At 40.3% G+C, this 21,330-nt stretch overlaps 1 protein-coding gene across 1 annotated transcript in view; it reads left to right on the top strand.

Moving 5' to 3' along the window:
* The window catches only part of atrx (ATRX chromatin remodeler), a 121,044-nt gene that overhangs the window by 65,991 nt on the left and 33,723 nt on the right, over window positions 1–21,330 (top strand). The window contains exons 18-19 of the mRNA XM_048605283.1: window positions 14,431–14,539; window positions 20,942–21,119. Coding sequence (XP_048461240.1) covers window positions 14,431–14,539; window positions 20,942–21,119 — 287 coding nt within the window. The remainder of the gene's footprint in view (window positions 1–14,430; window positions 14,540–20,941; window positions 21,120–21,330) is intronic.

Raw genomic sequence — 21,330 nt, 5'->3', positions numbered from 1 at the left:
AGGGTTTGATTAGGAGTAGTCAGCATGGCTTTGTAAGGTCCCACATGGTAGGCTGCTCCAGGAGGTTAGATCGCATGGAATCCAGGGAGAGCTGCCAGATTGGATACACAATTGGCTTGATGGTAGGAAGCGGAGAGTAGTAGTGGGAGGATGCTTGTCGGACTGGAGGCCTGTGACTAGTGGTGTGCCTTGGGTTGGTGCTGGGCCCATTGTTGTTTGTTATCTATAACAAAGATTTGGATGAGAATATCCGAAGCATGATTAGTAAGTTTGTGGATGACACTAAAATAAGCAGTATCATGGACAATGAGGAAGGTTATCAGAAATTGCAGTAGGATCTTGATCAGCTGGGGAAGTTGGCTGAGAAATGGCAAGTGGAGATTAATATAGGTAAGCGTAAGGTGCTGCATTTTGGAAAGTTAAATCAAGGTATGAGTTTCATTGGTGAATGGTAGGGCCTTAAGGAGAGTAGTGGAACAGAGGGACCTTGGAATTCAGGTGCATGGTTCTCTGAAAGTGTAGTCACAGGGCAGTGAAGAATGCTTTTGGCACACTGGCCTTCATCAGGGCACTGAGTATAGAAGTTGGGAAGTTATGTTGCAGTTGTACAGGACGTTGGTGAGGCTGCACTTGGAGTATTGTGTTCAGTTTTGGTCACCTTGCTATATGAAGGATGTTTTTAAACTAGAAAGAGTGCAGAGGAGATTTACAAGGATATTGCCACGACTCAAGGGACTGAGTTATAGGGAGAGGTTAGCCAAGCTAGGACTTTTTCCTAGACTGAGGGGGGGATCTTATAGAAGTGTATAAGATCATGAGAGGTATGGAGGCATGAATGCACTCAGTCTTTTACCCAGGGTTTGGGAATTGAGGAAGAGAGGGCATCAGTTTAGGTAAGAGGGGAAAGAATACATGGGAATCTGAGGGGCAACTTTTTTTTTTACACAGAGGATGACACGCATATGAAATGAGCTGCCAGCAGAAGTGGTTGAGACATTAACAACATCTAAAAGGCATTTGGACAAATACATGGATAAGACATGTTTAGAAGGATATGGGCCAAATGCAAGATATGGGGTTAGCGTGGATGGACATTTTGGTTGGCATGGACCAGTTTGAGCCAAAGGGTCTGTCTCCATGCTGTAGGACTCTATGACTCACGAAGTTCCTGGCAAAAATAACATTTTAAAGTTGGCTGTTCATGTGCTGTACGATGGAACAAAATTCCTGCCATTCCCACCAATTAGGACTGTTTCAGATTTCTTGGCTCCCACCCGGAATGAATCTGGATAATTGTTGGATAGAAGACTTTCATTAAATTATTTCATGGGATGTGAGTATCACTGGCTAGGTGAATATTTCTTGCCCATCCAGTTTTGTCCTTGAGAAGATGGTGTGAGCCATCTTCTTGAGCTGCTGCAGCTTGTATAGTGCAGACACACTCACCCTGCTGTAGAAAGTTCCAGAATTTTGACCCAGCAACAATGGAATACAGCAGTATACTTCCAGGTCAGGATTTGTACCTAGGAGGAAAACAGCATTACTAATTCTGGAGCAGCGTGAAGCCTCAGGAGTCATGGATGTACATGGGCAGGGATTGGACTGGGGAGAGGAGACCGAGTCATGGTAGTTCTGGGGCAGGAGCAGGCTGAAGCAATGTCCAGACAGTCCTATTTGTGGATTTTTGGGAGAAGGTAGAAGCGAGCTGTGTAGGGCTAGGGGACTAGCATTGTGGAGGCAGTTGGGGCGAGGGAGGATAGCTGCCTTAACTACCCTGTTAACCTGTCCTGCTGCCTTAAGAGATTTGTGGACAAACACCCCTTGATGTGCATGTAAATATATTAGGGTTTTCCTCAGTCTTGCCTGCCAGTATCATCTTCATGCCCTGTCTTTGCTCTGTAATTTACTTCTCAAATCCTCTCCTGCACAGGCTGAACTCCACTAGGGCCTTGGTGGATTTACTCCCTCTGTACTTGTTACATACTTTCCTTTTTCTTTTCCTTTTTATAGAGTTCTAAGTATTCCTAGACATCCATCCAGGGTTCTCTGTGCTTGTCGCTCCTACATCACCTTAAATGGAACAGGTGGGTGGATGCTCTTCCCCAGTTCCTCTTCAAATACCTTCCACTGTTCTGCTGTGGATTTACCCTCAAATAGCTGCTTCCAGTCGAATTTGGCCACATCTTGCCTTACTTTAATAAAATCTGCCTTCCTCCAATTCATGCCCTTTTCTTGCATGCCATTTTTTCTGTGGCCGCAGAAATGGTGGTATGTTCCCCTAACAGCTAGTGAATCCCCACACTATCACTATTGCTCCTGCTTGCTTGCTTCTTTCCTTCCTGTACAGTCAGGCTGCTTGCCCAGAAGCTTGGCTTTGTTTGCACTCTAGTGAGGAACCAGCACCTTCAGCTTCCAAAATAGAAAACTGATTTATGAGCAGCACCTCAGGGGACTCCAGCACTACCTGTTGAATTCTCTTTGAGTGCCTGGTGATCGCCCATTCCCTTCTTTCCTTCAATCCCTGAATTGTGGTGTGACCACCTCTCTAACTGTGCTACCCAATAACTCTTATTCTTATGGATGTGGCACAGTATGTCCAGCCACTGCTCGAGCTTTGAAACCTGGAGCTCACATTTCTGCAGTCAGGAGTGCTTTCTGCACATTTGGTCAACTAGGATGCCTGTAGGATCGATGACTTCCCTCATTATTAGGTCACACGTTCCACGTGGCTGCCCTCCTCTGCGATGACTTAGGCTAGAACTTACTTTGTCTTCCTCATTGACGTTTTGAATTGCAGCAAACTTTTTATTAACCGGCACTTATGATATTCTGGTTGACCAAAACGTAATCCATGTAAAAAAACACACTAGAATAGAAACGTAATACAGGGGTACATACATCAGCGTTATATTTGATTTACAGCATAAATTATTTAAATAATGATGCAGCTATCCCTTAAATAAAACTTATTGGCAGAGACCCTTCTCACTTGCACCCTCAACTGATTATTTGCATATCTCCGAGATCATGATAATATAGTGAACTTAACGGTGCTTGAGGTACATATTTGCCAGATTATCGAGAGTGCCAGTTCATAAGTTGCCAGTTAAAACAGTTTGCTGTACTTAAAGATACTACCTTTAGCTTAACTTTGATCTCCTCTTATTTGCTGACTTGTACTTTTCCTTAGTGCTTCTTCATTAATCCCTTAATAATCTCCTAGCTCTTCGGTCTTGGTTCACTCCTGGCTCTTGTAATCTGTGAAATTAGTTAGGAAAACAAGACAGCAGAGAAAAACAAAGTAATGATGTCCCTCTCCCACTGCACCTAACTCCGATACTTAGCAAACTGCCGCACTCCACTCACTGGTTACACTGCTAATAGTCCTATGGTGTATCTTCACTGTTTTGATTCATTTTAATATGTCTGCTACTGCTTCTGGTATTTTCTCCTGCACTTTTATTGAACCAGGATTGATTCCCTGACTTGGTGGTAAGGGTAGAATGAGAGGGACTTGCTGGTGCAAGAGGTTACATATTGTGGTTCAATACAATTCTGTTGCTGGCGATGGCCCACAGCACCTCCATTGGTGCTTTATTTTGAGTTGATAGATCTACTCTGAATCTAAGCCATTTAGCACGATGAAGGTTATCCACAAATGGTGGCCTTCATCTCCAAAATGACTGTGTGGTGGTCAGTTAATAATAGTGCAGTTGCATCTTTGACAGGTAGATTGGTGAATATGTAGCCAAATAGGTTTATTACTTTTTATTGGTTCTTGCAGGCCCAATCCAGCAACTATGTCTTTCAAGACCTGGTCAGTAATGGTACTGTTGAGCCACTTTTGGTGATGGACAATGAAGGCCCTCATCCAGAGTACATTGTGTGTTTTCTACCCTCAGTTCGTCTTCCATTTGGTGTTCAACATGGAGGTGTTCACCATCAACTGAGGTGAGGGCAGGGGTAGGGTGGTTTCCTTGCCCATGTTTAATCTGGTGCTGTGAGGCTTCGTGGGGTCCAGAGTCAGATTGATTACTCCAGGGCAGCTATCTCCTGACTGTGTGGTGCAGTGGTGCACACATTCTGCTAAGGGGTTGCCGTGCCAGTGGGACAGGACATGGGATGAAACCAATTTATTCCCACTCGGAAAAAATAGATGTGTGTGCATGCACAGAAGATGCAAATGGTAAATATTGTTAATTCGCTAAAGAATATGCCAGTTAACAAAAGGCCAGATGCAGAGGCACTGCTGATCGAAAATAACAGGGTCTCAAAGCTACCTAGAAGGATATGATTTGCTGATTAGATTTTGGTAGGCTGTTGCTTGACTGGTCTGTGGAACAGCTGTCTAGGTTTTGGCATATGCCCTTAGGGCTTTGCAGGGTTGACAGGGCTCTGTTTGCCATTATTGTTTCTGTTCCCTAAGTTGATGCCAGGTCATCCATCCTGTTGCATTCCTTTTTGACTTTGCATTGAGGTTTGGCACAGCTGAGTGAATAGCTAAGCCATTTGAGAGGGCACTTTTGAGTCAGAGTCCAGAGTTACATCTAGGCCAGACCAGATAAGAATGAGATTTCCTTTCCAAAAGGGTATTAGGGTATTCGATGACCTTTAAAACAATTGATAGTTTTATGGTCAATGTTGTTAGAACTTTTAATTGCAAGTTTATTTATTGAACTTAAATTCCGGTGGTTACTGTTGTAGCACTTCTCCCCAAATCATTAGCATCAGTCTCTGGATGTCTAGTCCAGTGACCTTACCACTATGCTACTGCCTCCTCGGCAAGGGCAGTGTACCAAGGACATGTACCAAAACCTAGATTGGATTGTCAGCTTTTCTTTATTCATTCCTGGGATATGACATCACTGGCTAGACCAACATTTATTGCCTACTCCTTATTGGCCTGGCGAAGGTGGTAGCGAGTGGCCGCATTGAAATGGGTGCTGTTAGAAAAGGTGTTCCAGGATTTTGACCCAGTGATTGTGAAGAAACAACAATAAAATTCCAAGTCAGGATTGTATGTGGCTTGAAAGGGAACCGGCAGGTTATGGTGTTGCCTCAGAACTGCTGTTCTTGTCCTTCTAGATGATTCAAGGTTATAGGTTTATAAGAGGTTGTCAAAGGAGCATGGTTAGGTTTATTACTGTAGTATCTTTTAGCTGGTAAGGGTGGTAAATGGGTTACTTTGACCTGGAAGTTGTTGAGCTTCTCGAATGTTGAAGCTGCACTTCAACAGTTAAGTGGTCACTATTCAATAACATCTGACTTGTAGACAGGCTTTGGTGAAACAGGACATCAGTTACTTTTTGTAGAATTCCGACCACAAGACGTAGCAGAAAGTAGGTCATACTGTCCATTGAGTTTTCTCTGCTGTTCAGTGAGATCATCATTGAGCTAATGATCCTTGGGCTCCACTTTCCTGCCTTTACCCCATAGTTCTTGATTCCCTTGCTAATTAAAAATGTATCTCTCAGCCCAAATATACTTCGTGACCCAGCCTCTACAGCCCTTGGTGGAAAGAATTCCACAGACTCACTACCACCTGAGGGAAGAAATTCCCTCACCTCTCTGCACTAACTAGGCAACTCCTTCCTCCGAGATTGTCCTCTGGTCCTAATCTCTCCCACAAGGGGAAACAAACTGTCTGCACTTACCCATAAGAATCTTGTATGTTTTAATAATGCTGCCTTTAGTTCCTCTAAACTTTTTAATGAGTACAAGTCTAGGCTTTCTTCACAATAAAATCCTTCCGTATCAAGGAGCAACCTAGTGAAAGGGACCAAAACTGTTCACGATATTGTAACTGTGGTCTGACTGGTGCCTTGTGTAGTTTTAGTAAGACTTTGTTACTTTTATACTCCGCTCCGTTTTGAAGTAAAGACAACATTCCATTTGCTTTCCCGAATACCTGCTGAACTTGGATGCTACCTTTTTATGCACCAGGACTCCCAAATTCCTCTGTGCTGCAGCGTTCTGAAATTCTTCACTAACTAAATAGTAATCAGCTCTTCTGTTCTTCCTGCCAAAGTGCATAACCTCATTGTCTTCCATCTGCCAAGTCTTTCCCATTTGCTTAACTTGTCTATATCCTTCCATTGACTGTCATCCTCACTACTTGCCTTCCCACCTATTTTTGTCATATCCAAACTTGGCGATAATGCATTCACTCCTGTCATCCAAATCATTAATATACAGTGTAAGTAATTGTAGCCCCAGCATTGATATCTGTGAAACTACGCTAGTTACAGGTTGCCAACCTGAAAATGCCCTTCTGTTAGTTAGCCAATCCTCAATCAGTGTTAATATACTTCCGACACATAAGGGCTCTTATGAGTACCCTAAAGTGTGGTACCTACCCAGCACTTCTTGAAATACAAATTTATTACATCCGCTGGTTCCCCTTTATCTATCTTTCTTTCTGCTTTTTCACAGAATTTGTCAGGCATGATTTCATCTCTGTGCTGAGTCTCCTTGATTTATCTTGTGTGTTTCTAAATGCTCTAGTATTACATATTTTGTAACTGACTCTAACATTTTCCCAATGATTCCAAGCTTGACCTGCTCTTGTACCCATAGTACTTGAATGGCTGGTCCAGTTCGATTTCTGGTCAGTGGCAACCCTACAATGTGTTGATAATGAGGGATTCAGTGTTAGTAATGTTGTTGAATATCAGTTCGAGATGGTTAGGTTTTGTCTTGTTGAAGATGCTCTTTACGTGAAAAGAGAATTCAATAACAGTACATGGTATGTTTGGTTTCTTTCATGTTTTTGAAGTAGGCAATTTCATTTCAAAATACTGCTGTGTTCATTATAATCAATTTGGTGATTTCCCATAATCCATCAACTAGCATTACAACTTCCGGATGTCACCCAAAAGGAACTTAAAACATTCTGCTTTCATATTGAATAAATAAACTTTAACTCAATGAATTAAAGGTTAGTTAATCGTTGCCTTGCAGCAATCAGCTGTATGCCTTTTGTACCTCTGGCATTGTTTCACAGCATAATTAAACTACAGCTGTTCTGCATTTCAGTTCTTTCGTGATTAAACCTTAGAAGTTTGATTCCTGAAAATATTACTTTGGGGGTACAATTTGTCTGAGAGATTGTTGCCCAGTATTTGAGACACTGCATGGGAGAAATACAATAAAATAAGGTTAATGCGTTAATTTGGGAGGTTAAGTATGTTTTTGTCCATTGAAATTGGTTGTTGTATAAAGATAAATATAAGAGGATGGTCGTTAACTTTTTCAAGTTATGTTCTGTTTTCCTATTTAAATCCCTTTCGATTGCTACGTTGGGCACAAAACTTTAAGACTCATGTTATGGCCTCTAATCAGTGTACAGCATCTGATGACTTGAACTGTAGCCTTAAAGCTTTAGTGGAAGTCTCTTTGTAAGATGTAAAGGACATGCAAGGCATTTTTCTCAAGTTGTGACTTGCTGTTTACAGAGTTTAATTTGGTAAAAAGCTGTGATGATTTGACTCTTGACCAATTATTGCTCAGTTTGTATTTGATTGCTTAATCGCTCCACTTTAATTCAGCTCAAAGCAGAGGGGTGGAAAATGCAGGAATACATATTTCAGTGGTTGCTAACAGTATCATTCAAGAAGCCTTGTAGTAGATAGGAAGGATGTTTCTTTGTTCACTCCTGAAATGTGCCTTATGGGGATTTCTGTTTGAAGCTGTAATTCTGTTTAGTACTTAGTCCTCATTTTCCCTCTCAAAATTAATGGAGCTGAAGCATCAACAGAGAATCTACTTTCATAATACTTTGCTGGTTTGACTTAAAGAAAATAATTGGAAATACAAAAGGATTTTATGCCTGTTTGCTGTTCTCCGAATTTGAAGATTCTGGCCTGACAAATAAAGCAGGATACCATGATTTTGGAATGACTAAATATTACATAGAACTGTCAGTATGGTCTAAAATTGCAGTCATGTAATTATTGCAACATTACTGATTGTGGAGTCCCAGACAAGTTACAAGTGCAACTAGCTAGCAAGGCAGGCTAGTAGGGCTGGTCTCTGCAGATGTAAAAAGTTTCAAAATATTTGATTTCATTTATTGTCATCACATGTATGTAATTACAGAGAAAAGTTTTGTTTTGCGAGCAGTACGTGCAGATCGTAGCAAACAAGGACGTACAGATCTTGGGCTTGGTCAGTGAGGCGTACAAGGTTACAGCTGCATAGGAGGTGCACAAAGCAAGATCAACATGATTTGAAGTTAGAGCAGTCCATTCAGTAGTCTAATAGCAGGGAAGAAGCTGTTTTTGAACCTGTTAGAGCGTGTGTTCAGGCTTCTGTATCTTTTTGACAGAAGAGGTTGGAAGAGACCATTACTGATGTGGGAGCAGTCTTTGATATTGGCAGCCTTTCCACAGCAATGAGAAGTGTATTTGGAGTCCCTGGATGGGAGGTTGGCTTCTGTGATGGTCTGGCCTGTGCACACAACTTTTCTATAATTTCTTACGGTCCTGGGCAGAGTAGTTGATGTACCAGGCCATTAGCCATCCGGATAGAATGCTTTCTGTGTTGCATCTGTAAAAGTTGGTGTGAGTCTTATGGGACGTGCCAAATTTCCTAAACTGCCTGAGGAAGAAGAGGTGTTGTTGGGCCTTCTTGACCATTGCATCTATGAGGGAGGTCCAGGACAGATGGTTGTCATCATTCCTACAAACGTGACGCTTTCGACCCTCTCCATTCAGCTCTGTTGATGTAGAGGGGAGCATGTCCTCCTCCTTTCTTCCAGAAATCAATGATCAGTTATTTTGTTTTGCTGACATTGAGAGAGACATTGCTAACATTGCACCATGATGCCAAATACACTATCTCCTTCCTGTATTCTGATTCATCGTTGTTGGATATCTGACCTACCACGATGGTGTCATCAGTGAACTTGTAGATGTGTTCATATGGAACTTGGCTACACAGTCATGGCTGTACAGGGAGTACAGTAGGGGGACACCAGTGTTGAGGATTATCGGAGGAGGTGCTGTCGTCTAGCTTCACTGATAAATAAGCCTGTTATCAACTTTTTTTGGACTTTCTTTATCCTTTCATGTTGCAGATTCTTCCAACACCTGTTTTGGATTGAAGAGAAATAGGTTATGAAGGGAATATTCACTACCATTTATCGTGAATGACCCATTTTGTAAATGGTGCAGCATTTTGCAGTAGTTGAACTTGAAGAGAAAAGGATAAGCTGAGAAATTATATTTTACAAAAAAGTTAATGTTGCCTGGTGCTTCATGAATTTGTTGAGCACTAAAGAAGGTATTTGGATTTCATTGTTTATAGGCATTAAAGCCTTGAAGAATTCAATGGCAATGTTTGAGGAAATTGGTGTACAAATGAAAGAAATGCAGCAAGTTGTATGCATGAATTATTTAGGTGTTTGGTACCGTTTTCAAAAATTGTGGCATAATATTAAGCTGAATGTAGCTTTATGGATGGGGGATAAAATAGAGATAAAGGAAGGTATACAGTTAACTAAACATAGATTCCAGAGAGTCCGAAGGTAGTTTACTGTGGAAGTGTTTGTTGCAAATAATGAAAGGCAAGATTCCAAACTAGCTGGAATTGCGTAGAGACTTAGCTCCAGGTGGAAAAAGTCATATGGAAGAAGCAAATGGCTTTTTCTTATGTCATAATTGTTACAATTGACCAAATGCCTTTGTTCTGCACAGTATCTGCTTCAGCTCTCCGAAGGTGCATCATAACTTAGTGCCATTCTGCTGTCTTTTCCTCACACCCTTATATGTTGTTTCTTTTTAGAGAATCATCCCATGCCCTCTTAAATGCCTCAATTGAACCTGTCTCCACCATACCTCCAGACGTGAACCACTCGTGAAAAAGATTTTTCTTGCAGCACGTTTGTTACTTCCGTTAAAAATCTGTGCCCTCTCATTCTTGATCTTTTTACAAGTGGGAAGAACTTCTTGTTATCTATCCAATCGGACCCCTCAGAAGTTTGAAAATTTATTGAAAATTTGAAAATTAGTTCTCCGCTTAGCCTTCTCTCTAAGGAAGATGTTCCCCGCATCTCCAATCTGTTCTCCTAACTGAAGTTTCTCATCCCCAAAACCATTTTTTTGTAAATCTTTTGTACATATGCCAATGCATTTACATCTTCCCTATATTGTGATGCCAAGAACTGTAGTCAATACACCAGTTGATGTTTAACAAACAGCTTATGCAAGTTCAGCCCAGATTCCTTATTCTTGTACTCTGTACCCCTATTACTAAAGCCTGGATACTGTACTCTCACCACTTATACTGCCACCTTCAATGGCATGTGCACATGCAGACCACATCATTCTGCTCTTGCACTCTATATTTAGAATGATACCCTCTCATGTTATATTGCCTTTCCCTGTTCTTCCTACCCAAATGCATCACCTCTTGCTCTGTTGAAATTTATCTGCTGTCTATTCTCCCACTCTTCCAACTGGTCAATGCCTTTTGAAGTTTTACACTGTCCTTACAGTTTACAATGTTTCTAAGTTTCATATCACTGTGAGCTTTGAAATTGTCCTCTACATATTGAGATCTAGATGATTAATATATATATCAGGAAAAGGAAGGATACCAATACCAGCTGTGAGAACTCCACTGCAAACCTTCCTTCAGCCCCAAAAAGGAAAAAGATATTCTGACACCTGTCAAATTATGTTTTCACTTTAAAGCAAGTGAGACCAGTAATTAGTAGCGCTACTGTTACTACAGAATGTATTTATAAATATATATATGAACCAAGAAAATAAAACAGGCAAACTAGCCCTGAGTAATTAGGCAGCTGTAATTGTTCCCAAAAGAATACAGAAACCTACAGAAAACCATAACATGAAAATACTCATTTGGTGTGTAGCATGTGGAGAGAGAAAGCGTTTGGAATGAGTGTTACTGGGAAAAGCCAAAAATGTAACAGGTTGAGCAAGTGAAAGAGAGCAGGCTAGAAAGAAAAACAAAAGGGAAGGTCTGTGTTTAGTTAGAGGGCAGGAGGAATCAAAATACAGAAGGTTTTATAGTGCAAGGCCTAAGAGATCATGTGGGACGCAAAGGAAATTTCAAAACAAGCGTGTCCAGAAAAGGTGTAAATTACTTACTGTTGCCTACTCTTAACCAATTTTGCATCCACACTGCTACTGCCTCTCTTTTCCATGTCTGTGTGACACTGTATTGAACACCTGGAAATCCATGTACATCACATAAACAACATTATCCTCCCTAACTCTTTCTGTTACCTCTTCAAAATTCCAGCAAATTAGTTAAACATGATTTCTCCTTTGAGAAGAGCCAGTATGGATTTCTAATCCATCCACCTTTTTCCATGTGACTGCTAATTTGATCCCAAATGGTTGTTTCCAGAAGCTTCTCCACCAGTGAAGTTTAACTGTCTATAATTCCTGGGCTCATACTTGCAAAGATTTTGGAACAAGGGCACGGATTTGCAATTCTTCAGTCTGCAGGTACTCCCTCTTTGTCTAGGGAAGACTGAAAGGTTATAACCATTACCTCTGCAATTTCCATTCCCACTTCCTCCGATATCCTTGAATGTATTTCATCCAGTCCCGGTACCTTGTAAACTTTCAAGTACCAACTGTCTAAAAATGCTTCTTCCATATCAGTTTTAAACCCATCTTGTGTTAGTTTTCTCCTCTGTACTCATGGCCTGTGTTGCATGTACCTCTTGGTAAAGACACAGATGCAAAGAATTCATTTAACACCTCATCCATGCCCCTGTCTCTGAAAATCCTCTTTTCTGGTATCTAATTGGCCCAACTCCTATTAAGACTTGGGGTTTTCCTTTATGTTGGCTGACAGTCTTGTCTCATAATGCATCTTTACTTCCCTTCACCTGCTTTTAACCAGAACTGGAATGTTCTATTGACTTTATATCCAGATTTTGTCATATTTGATAAAAACTGAAACAACTGGGGCGGCATGTTGGCTCAGTGGTTAGCACTGCTGCCTCGCAGCACCAGGGACCCAGGTTCGATTCTACCTTCGGGTGACTGTCTGGAGTTTGCATGTTCTCCCCGTGTCTGCGTGGGTTTCCTCCAGGTGCTCTGGTTTCCTCCCACAGTCCAAACATGTGCAGGCGAGGTAGATTGGCCATGCTAAATTGCCTGGAGTGTTCAGGGATGTGTAGATTAGGTGGGTAATAGGGGGATGGGTCGGTGTGGACTTGTCGGGCTGAAGGGCATGTTTCCACACTAGGGATTTTATGATTCAACTGCAGATGCTGTAAATCAGGAGCGAAAACAGAAGTTGCTGGAAATGCTCAGCAGGTCTGGCAGCATCTGTGGGGGGAAAAAAAAATCAGAGGTAATGCTTCAGTTCCCCAGTTCTGAGGAAGGGTCACTGGACCCGAAACATTACCCCTGATTTTTTTCCTTCACAGATGCTGCCAGACCTGCTGGGCATTTCCAGCAACTTCTGTTTTGTTCTGCCATATTTGCCCTCATGAAGTCTTAATTCCAAATTTTCTCCTCTTTGACAAATTAGCCTCTCTAAAAATGGAAATAAACGCCAGTTGTCCCTATATACCACTTATTCCCATGACACCCTTCACCATACTTTTCACACCTTGCCTACTATAAGGACTACTGCAATCTCTGTTTCTTGGTCTTATCGTGACAGATCTACAATGTCTTCCTTTCTCTGTAAGCAAGGATTTTCCCCACTGAGGTTGGTAGAGCTCTAACTATTTTCCCCTCCCTCCCAGAGCCATCACAGTTATACAACCATAAGATATAGGAGCAGAATTAGCCCATTTAGCCCAAAAAGTCTGTTCCGTCATTCAGCCATGGTTGATACATTTCTCAATTCCATTCTCCTGTTTCTCCTTGTAACCTTTTGATCCCCTTACGAATCGTGAACCTATCTATCTCTGTTGTTTCTGTGATGTTCCTCTTGTCCTCTTTGTTTTTGCCCAGCCCACTGGCTCGATATTGAACTGATGTTCTTTCACCACCCATCATGATGCCACAACCATACAGTGATTCCTTTCTATCCCTTTTCAGCATTCTGAACAGAGTTCCCAATGGGGTACTCTAGTGTACTCCTTGTTCAGCCTCAGCACCCCAATTCTTTCCTTTATAGCACCTTTTCGTGAGACTGCAGGAGGTTCAAACTGCCCTTTTACCTTTTCCCTTCTAACTGTAACACATCTTCCAAGTGCAATTGTGATTTATTTCGTAAGCTTTCAACATATTGTTACCGTATTGTATTTTCTACTCGGGATATAGCCTCTTCTGTAGTGGGGAGATCAAACACAGGCTGGGTGACAACTTTGCAGACTACTTCTGTTCAGTCCACTTTCATAACCCCAAGGTCCCAGCCAGGTCACTTGAAGTTTCCATTTGCTGTCCTTGACACCTGTAATGTTCCACTGAAATTCAGCTAAATGAGCAGCACTTCATCTATCAGCTGGTCCCATTTCAGCCCTCTGGACTTAACAATGAGTTTAGCAATTTTAGATTTTAGCCTCTGTCCCCATCTTATGTTGCTTCTCTTGCTTCATTGGGTTGTTCTCTTGTTTCTGTCTCTCTTGCTTCATTTGCTTTCAGATGGCAACTATTCAAAATTCTGCCATTTACACTTCCTCTAGACATGCTTTTCTAATTTCCTTTATGTCCCATATATTCCCTTTGGCCTTGCACTGTGAAACCTATATTTTGATCCCTCCTGCTCTCCATCCAAACATAAACTTCCCTTTTTGTTTTTCTTTCTAGCCTGCTGTCTTTCACTTGCCTAATCTGTTACATTTTTGGCTTTTCCCCGTAACATGCATTCCATGTTAACTCTTTCTCTCTCTACATGTTATACATAAACTGAGTATTTTCAAGTTACATTTTTCTGTAGGTTTCTGTATTCTGTTGTGACCAATTACTACTGCCTAACTACTCGAGGCTATTTTTGCCCTTGTTATTTACTAGGTTTGTATATATTTATGAATACATCTGTAATAGCAGCACTACTAATTACTGGTCTCACTTGCTTTATAATATAATATGACAGGTGTCAGAATATTTTTTCTTTGGTAAATATGTAGCTTGAATGGCGGTGTAAACCTAGTTGAGATTTTTTTCTGGCACCCACCAGGGCCCTTTACCTGTAGGTTCGAATGCAGCAACTGTAACTGAAAGGGCCTGTGACTGCCAACAAGCCTTTTAGACATCCACCCTTTTCACGCACACTCCTCCTTCCGCCCCCCCCCCCCGCCCTTCAGAGCTGTGATGTTTACAACTCCACAAGGATGAATGACATTGTGCTTGGCTGCTGCAGCAGTTGTACTATTATTCTATCCCTAGATTACCACTTCACCTGGATTTCTGAATAAATTTGATTTTTATTTTTATGAATGTATTCCTTTATTGAAATATTGTTCATTTTACAAATAAGTATTTCAAATTGCAGGTAATGGGAAATGGTACAGGAATGTAGATTACTATCGAATGGATGGTTCTACAAGTGCGCAAACAAGAAAAAAATGGGCTGAAGAATTCAATGATGAGAATAATATCAGGTAATGTACACTAAAATGGATGTGAAGTGTTATGAAATGGTGGTTGACCCCCACCCCCCGCCACCGCGAACTAAAACCAAACACCCAAAAAGGAGCACCTCGCCCTATATTCTGTAAAAGGAGTGTGAAAAGCGGTGTAACCTTCTTTTCATCAACTTCTACTGATTAAATAAAATAAATCCCTGGCACTCCCATTAAAATCCACAAGTAGCAATTTATTTATCCAACTCTAACAGTAAGCAAATTAACTAAACTATTAACAAACCGAGTAAATCCCTTCTAACTGCTAACTATTCACAAATAAGCAAGATTCTAATGGTATGCTGTTCCAATAAATTCAAGTCCCCCTTATATGAAAAAAAACGTAGTCACTCGAAATTACAGCCAGGTTACGTGTCTTCCAGAATTTTCTTTGCTTTGTCCGTCAATTCTTCTGTCAGGAATATTAACTAGTTGTGCTGTTGGTACCACTGTTATTTAGATGGTGCTTCCTCTAAGACATAGAGGAGGCTCTGAGAGCGAGCGATTCTCTCTCAAGAGCTGAGTGCCCTCACCTCTGGCTGATGGCAGCTAGCTCTGGGATCTTTATCCAACTGTCCCCTTGATGACCTATCAATATTTCTTACAATAGGATTAGTCCTATATTGTTAAAACCATCAGACTTTTACATATCCAAAACCTATTAAATTTAAGTACCTGGTTCAAATTGATTGGCTAAATTCAACAGCACGTTATCTTGGTTAAAAACTGCTGCTTGGCTTGCTAACTGTATAGCTTTTCGATACAAATGGTTCAGTTCAGCTGCTTTCTGTGTACTTGCAAACTTTCAAACTGCTGCTCACAGACATCTGTTTAAAATTTCTAAGCAGAGAAAAAGCACATGATCTTTTAAAGGGACTACACAATGCTTCCCCTCCTCCTGCCCTAGCATTTCACAAACACCAAATTCTAATTTCCTGCCTACCAATCCACAAGTACTCTGCCCAACTTCACAACACCTCTGCCCCCTTACAAAAAAAAGTGAACCATCGTTATGAAAACATGGCTTCACTTGTTATAAAACCTTAACTCCATTATATTACTAGATCAATAGCTCATTAATCTAAAGTTACACATTTTATACTAATTCTATTTATATATAACATTGAACACTACCATTTCTATCTTACATAATCATTTTTCTTTTAAACTTGCAATAAAGCATCCACGATAATATTTTCATGACCTGCAACATGTACAATCTGTAAATTTAAATGCTTGTAATATGAGACTCCATCAAAATAATCTAGTGTTCTTATCCTTAAATCTTTCCAGAAATATCAAAGGATTGTGAGCAGTATACACAATCGTCTCTGATGTATGTTGTAAGGTCATTACCAAACTCAATAACTTTTTTTTTCAATGGTTGAATATTTTTCCTGATAGATGTTGAGTTTTTTTTTGAAAAGTAGCTGATTGGTTTTTCAGTTCCACAATCATCCTTCTGTAACAACACAACTCCAGTACCTGCATTGCTTGCATCAATGGTGATTTTGAAGAGCTTCCAAAAAATGGCTAAAACTGGTCTGGTGGTTAACACTGCTTTTAAATTCTCAAATGTGTCCTGGCATTGTTCTGTCTACCAAAATTTTGCTTTTTTTTTAAACAAATCCATCAATGGTGCCACTACGCTACTAAAGTTTGATACAAATTTCCTGTAGAATCTGCACACTCTTAAAAATCATAGCACTTCCTTCTTCGAGGATAGTCTTGGAAATTCCTTGATGGCCTTTGTCTTCCTGTTCCTTGGTGTCATCTGTCCGTTTCCAATGTTGTGCCCTAAGAATGTCACTTCCGCCTTCGCAAATTGTGTTTTTGCCAAATTTATGACCAACTTTGCCTTCCGTAGTCTCTCAAAGAACTCTGCCAAATGCTCCGTGATCTTTCCACAAATGATTAAAGATCACTAAGTCATCTATGTAGATGGTAAAATTAGTCAGTCCTGCAACAATTCTGTTCATAAGCCTTTGAAAAGTGGCTGATGCATTTTTCATTCTAAATGGCATTATTTTAAATTGATATAGCCCATTTGGGGTTACAAAAGCAGAAATTTCTTTTGCTCTCTCCGAAGGTACTTGCCAGTAACCATGAACAAAGTCCAACTTTGTGGTGTAAGTGGCTTGTCCTGCTTCTTCCACATAATCCTCCAGCTTTGAAATTGAGTATGAGTCAGATTTGGTCATTGCATTGACCTTCTGATAGTCTACGCAGAATCGTTGAGTACCATCAGGTTTGGGACCCAACACGATCAGCAAACTCCACTCATTTTGACTTGTCTGTATAATGTTTTCTTGGAGCATCGCTTTCACTTCCTTCTGAACCTTCACTGCTTAGAGAGGATAAAGCCTGTAGGGTGTTGTTTTATCGAAGCAGCATACCCTGTGTCATCATTGTGTACAATGGCATTATTCCTCCCTGTTCTATTTTTACATAGGTCCTCAATACTGTAACAAAACTTTTAATTCCGTTCTCTGTTCCTGGGACAGAGAGCCATCTCTGCAGGTCTTGTCACTGTTTTAACTTTCTTGTTCCTCAGCGTGAGTTCTTATCACTTCTGGAAGTGAGTTTTTAAACTTCTCCAGCAGAATAATCTCTCTCAGAGCCTCATTTGTCTTTTTTTAAAATCTTTAATTTTCTCATCCATCTATCAAAGTTGCACTGTTTAATTCTTTCAAACTCGGTATAAGTCTGACCTGATTCCTTTCTTACATTTCTGAACTGTTTCTGTATGCTTCTGGTACCAATTTGTAGGCACTCAAAATAACCTTTTTTATTGCTTATTCTTCTGACACCACCTGACAGAGCTGCGAATACCTCACTAGCCCTGCCTGCCAACTTGGTCTGAATTAACATTGACCACACAGTCTCTGACCGGTTCATCTGTTTAGCCAATTTCTCAAAGGAAATTAAAAAGGCTTCTAGGTCTTTTTCATCGAATTTTGGTAATGTTTGGACATATTTGTATATATCCCTACCAGGCCTTTGGCTATGATGAGTTTGCTCACCATCCTATCCTCCTTACTAAGCCCACCTTCTACCTTCATCCTTTTAAGTCGACTTTCCTGTCTAATTGCCAACTTCTGAAGTTGAAATTCTCTCTCCCTGTCAACCTTTCTTCTCTCTTTTTTCCCTTTCTTCTGCTAGGACCTTCCTCCTTTTTTTGTCCTGCCTTTGCTTTTAACCGTAATTGTCATACTGTTTCAGTTCTCTGTCATGTTCAAGCTGCTTCATCTGCAATCGAATTCTAGCCATTTCCAAAGATTCTGATGGCATTTCCAGCAAATTTAAATGTGGAACTATTGCTGTAATTACCTCTCCCTTTCTCACAGACCAAGGCAACCCCAACTCCAGCTTGTCTGCCAATTCCAACAGCTTTGCCTTGTTCACCTTTGTAAAACCCCCAAAGTCAGTTCTTCCACCCCCAGAAAACTCTTAGTGGCAGAAAGAGCCATTACCCCCCTTTTGATTGAACCAACAACAGGTAACCAAAATTAAACAGCTTTTTCACTTCTCACTTAAGTTTTATTTAAAGATCTGAGACATTAGTCCCCAAATCTATTTAAATCTGCTGGGAACTTTTGTACCGTAAATCTGTCCATAACCTGGACAACAAACCCTAAATCTGACGTAACGTGGAAGTTGACACCGCCCCCCGCCCCCCAATTCAATGAAAACCAAAACACCCAAAGAGGAGCACCTTGCCCTATAATCTGTGAAAGGTGTGAGAAAAATGGTGTAACCTGCTTTTCAGCAACTTCTAGTGGTTAAATAAAATAAATCCCTGACACTCGCTCTTAAAAATGACAAGTAACAATTTATTCATCTGATTGTAATTGTGAGCAAATTAACAAACCGAATAAATCCCTTCTAATTACTGACTATTCCCGAATAAGCAAGATTCTAATGTTATGCTGCTCAATAAATACAAGTCTCTCTTATACATTTAAAAAAAATTTAGTCTCTTGATATTACAGCTGGGTTACGTGTCTCCTGGAATGTTCTTTTCCTTCCCTGTAGATCCTTCTGTCAGGAATATTAACTAGTTGTGGTCTTGGTATCATTGTTATTTAGTGCTTTCTGTAAGACACAGAGGAGGCTGAGACCCAGTGATTCTCTCTCAAGAGCTAAAGGCCATTAGCTCTGGTGGATGGCAGCTAGCTTTGTCCAACTGCTCCCTTTTTGTTATCCTTGATGACATATCAATATTTCTTACAATAGGATTGGTCCGATGTTGTCAAAACCATCCGACTTAAATTTAATAGGTTTTTGGCATCTAAATACCTGGTTCAAATTGATTGGCTAAATTCAAAAGCCTGATGTCGTGAAAACAAAACAAAACTGCTGCTGGCTTGCCAACTGTATGGCCTTTTAGTTACAGTGACTGTTGTTTTGGATAATGATGCACTTGAGCACAATTTGAACAGTTTAGAAAATAGCCAGTTTTTAGCTAGTTCTCATACTATAATTGTGCAACGCGGTAACTAGGCTAGCATGCATTGAATTTTATACTTGTTGCAATGTTGAGCTCGTCTGGAGATTTTAGAGAAGTGGCTATGTTTTATAATGGCCAAGATCTTGTGGGCTCAAGTAGTAAATATCGAGAAGCTCACCATTATTGAGGGCCACAACAGCATCTCAGTTTCCAAGATGTCCCACTTGCAGTCTAATCCGCAAGCTATGTTGCGTGTGAATGAGCCAATGCTGATGTTCAGGGACCTGTCTTGCGTGACTAAGGCTGGTTTCCTACTTCTTTCACCAATTTTTATGTGGATATTTTTTTCAAGTACTGCTCCTGCCAAGTATACAGCATGTTCAAGTGTGAAGTTCTTTATATCAATGGGAGTGTTCATCAGGCGCCACTGTTTCTTCATCTCTTCATCTCTTGGCTTTCCCTTAGTCCCCTTCAGCATCTCTGACTTTGCTTAGCCCTGTGTCTCTACTACACTGGAATCAGCACTTGATAAATTGGAGGAAATGACATCAGGAGCAGCAGTTAAAAACCCATCAAATTAAAAATTGGATACAGATAACAAGAAGTGTGACTTCAGCCTTTGACATCCAAGGAGGCTTGGTTTCACTGACTGTTTGTTTGCCACTGGGCCTCTCTCTGACCAGTTTGGTTCTGGAAGCAAGCTACAGCTAGAATAGGAAGTTTCTGTTGCCATTTATAGGAGAAGTAGATTTTCACAGTCAGTGGCACATAACTGCAAGATTTGGGGTAACATGTTTAGCCTGGACAGTTCTACAGATTTAGAATATTATGTTTCCAAGATGTACTATATAAAATAATTCCAAACAACTCTACATTGCAACAAAGGCCCCAATGTTGTGGTAAGCAGTGAGTAAATCGTAGGTTGCATTCACTGAGGAATGCAGTTTAAAAATAATAATTCAAATATTTAATTTGATGTAAAGGAAAATGGGATTGAGGGATTAACCGAACACTAAATGTTGAAACTATTTTATTCCATATTTAAATCCCCAACGATAATTTAACCCATAATGGAATAAGATTCTACTTTTGTAAAATTCATTTTTCAGTGCTTGGATAATTATTTGGTAGTATTGAAACCTGGTACGCCGTCAAAAATTTACTTGCACTTGAATGGATAGCCTTAAAATTTTCAGATATATTCAGTGCTTTCTAATGGATAAATATCCCAAATTTGCACTCCTTTCCCATAGTAGAAAGCCTAATTTCTCAGTGATATTTCAGTTTAGCAACTTCCTGATTTCTGCATTTAACTGCGCACGCGCAGAAGAGACTAGAAGATTTTCAGTATACTTTAGAACAAGTGAGTGCTGGAAACATCACCAGTGGCCCAGATTTTGAAGTCTGCATGATTTGATAGGAACGTAACTTGAGCGAAATCTATTCGACCTTCTTTGCAGTGCACTTTTCTAAGGTTAGTAGTTTTGGTTGTTGCATGGGGAAAAAGGTATGCAAGCTGTTGGTACAAGTTACAACTGTGAAGTTAGATTGTAATTACAAAATAGGGTGTGTGTGCAAAATTGAAGTCCCTGTGATGCTGAAAATAAAACCAAAAACACTTGGACTGCATCTGTGGCGCAATAATTTCCTGATGAAAAATCACAGATTTTAAGCAGAATTTTTTTTCTCTTTGAACAAATATTCCCTGATGTTCGAGTATTTCCCAGGATATGTTGTTCATTATTGAGTATTGTATTTGTTTGCATGCTAAATGTACTTCGAATGAGTGGAACTTAACTTGTAGTTTTTATGCACTTAAATGCAGGGTAACTTAATTAAATTAGACTAGTAATTATTTCCTTCTGTGTCTCCTCTTGATTTTACCTTGAATGTCTTGAATATTATTGATTGTGTGCATTTGTTCTTTACAGGGGCCGTCTGTTCATTATTTCCACCAAAGCAGGATCGCTGGGGATTAACCTGGTGGCTGCCAACCGTGTTGTTATTTTTGATGCCTCTTGGAATCCTTCCTATGATATCCAGAGCATCTTTCGTGTTTACCGTTTTGGACAGATAAAGCCAGTCTTTGTCTACAGGTTCTTGGCTCAGGTAAAAATGATGTCTTCCTTTGTATCTGGAAGATACATGCCTGTGTTTTCAAAACAAAATGTTAGCACGTTATTGCATTATAAATTCTCGAGGGAATATAAGAGGCGATGTTACTGAGTGGCTTTGAAACTTTCTCCACTCCTTATTTTGTAAAAACAAAAAATTGAAGTGTAATGTGTGTGCTTCCTCTGCCCTTTTCATTTAATGTTTT

The sequence above is a fragment of the Rhincodon typus genome, chromosome 14 (genome assembly GCF_021869965.1).
Source record: "Rhincodon typus isolate 14 chromosome 14, sRhiTyp1.1, whole genome shotgun sequence".
Taxonomy (NCBI): Eukaryota; Metazoa; Chordata; class Chondrichthyes; order Orectolobiformes; family Rhincodontidae; genus Rhincodon; species Rhincodon typus.
This window is presented reverse-complemented; position numbering and strand designations above follow the sequence as displayed.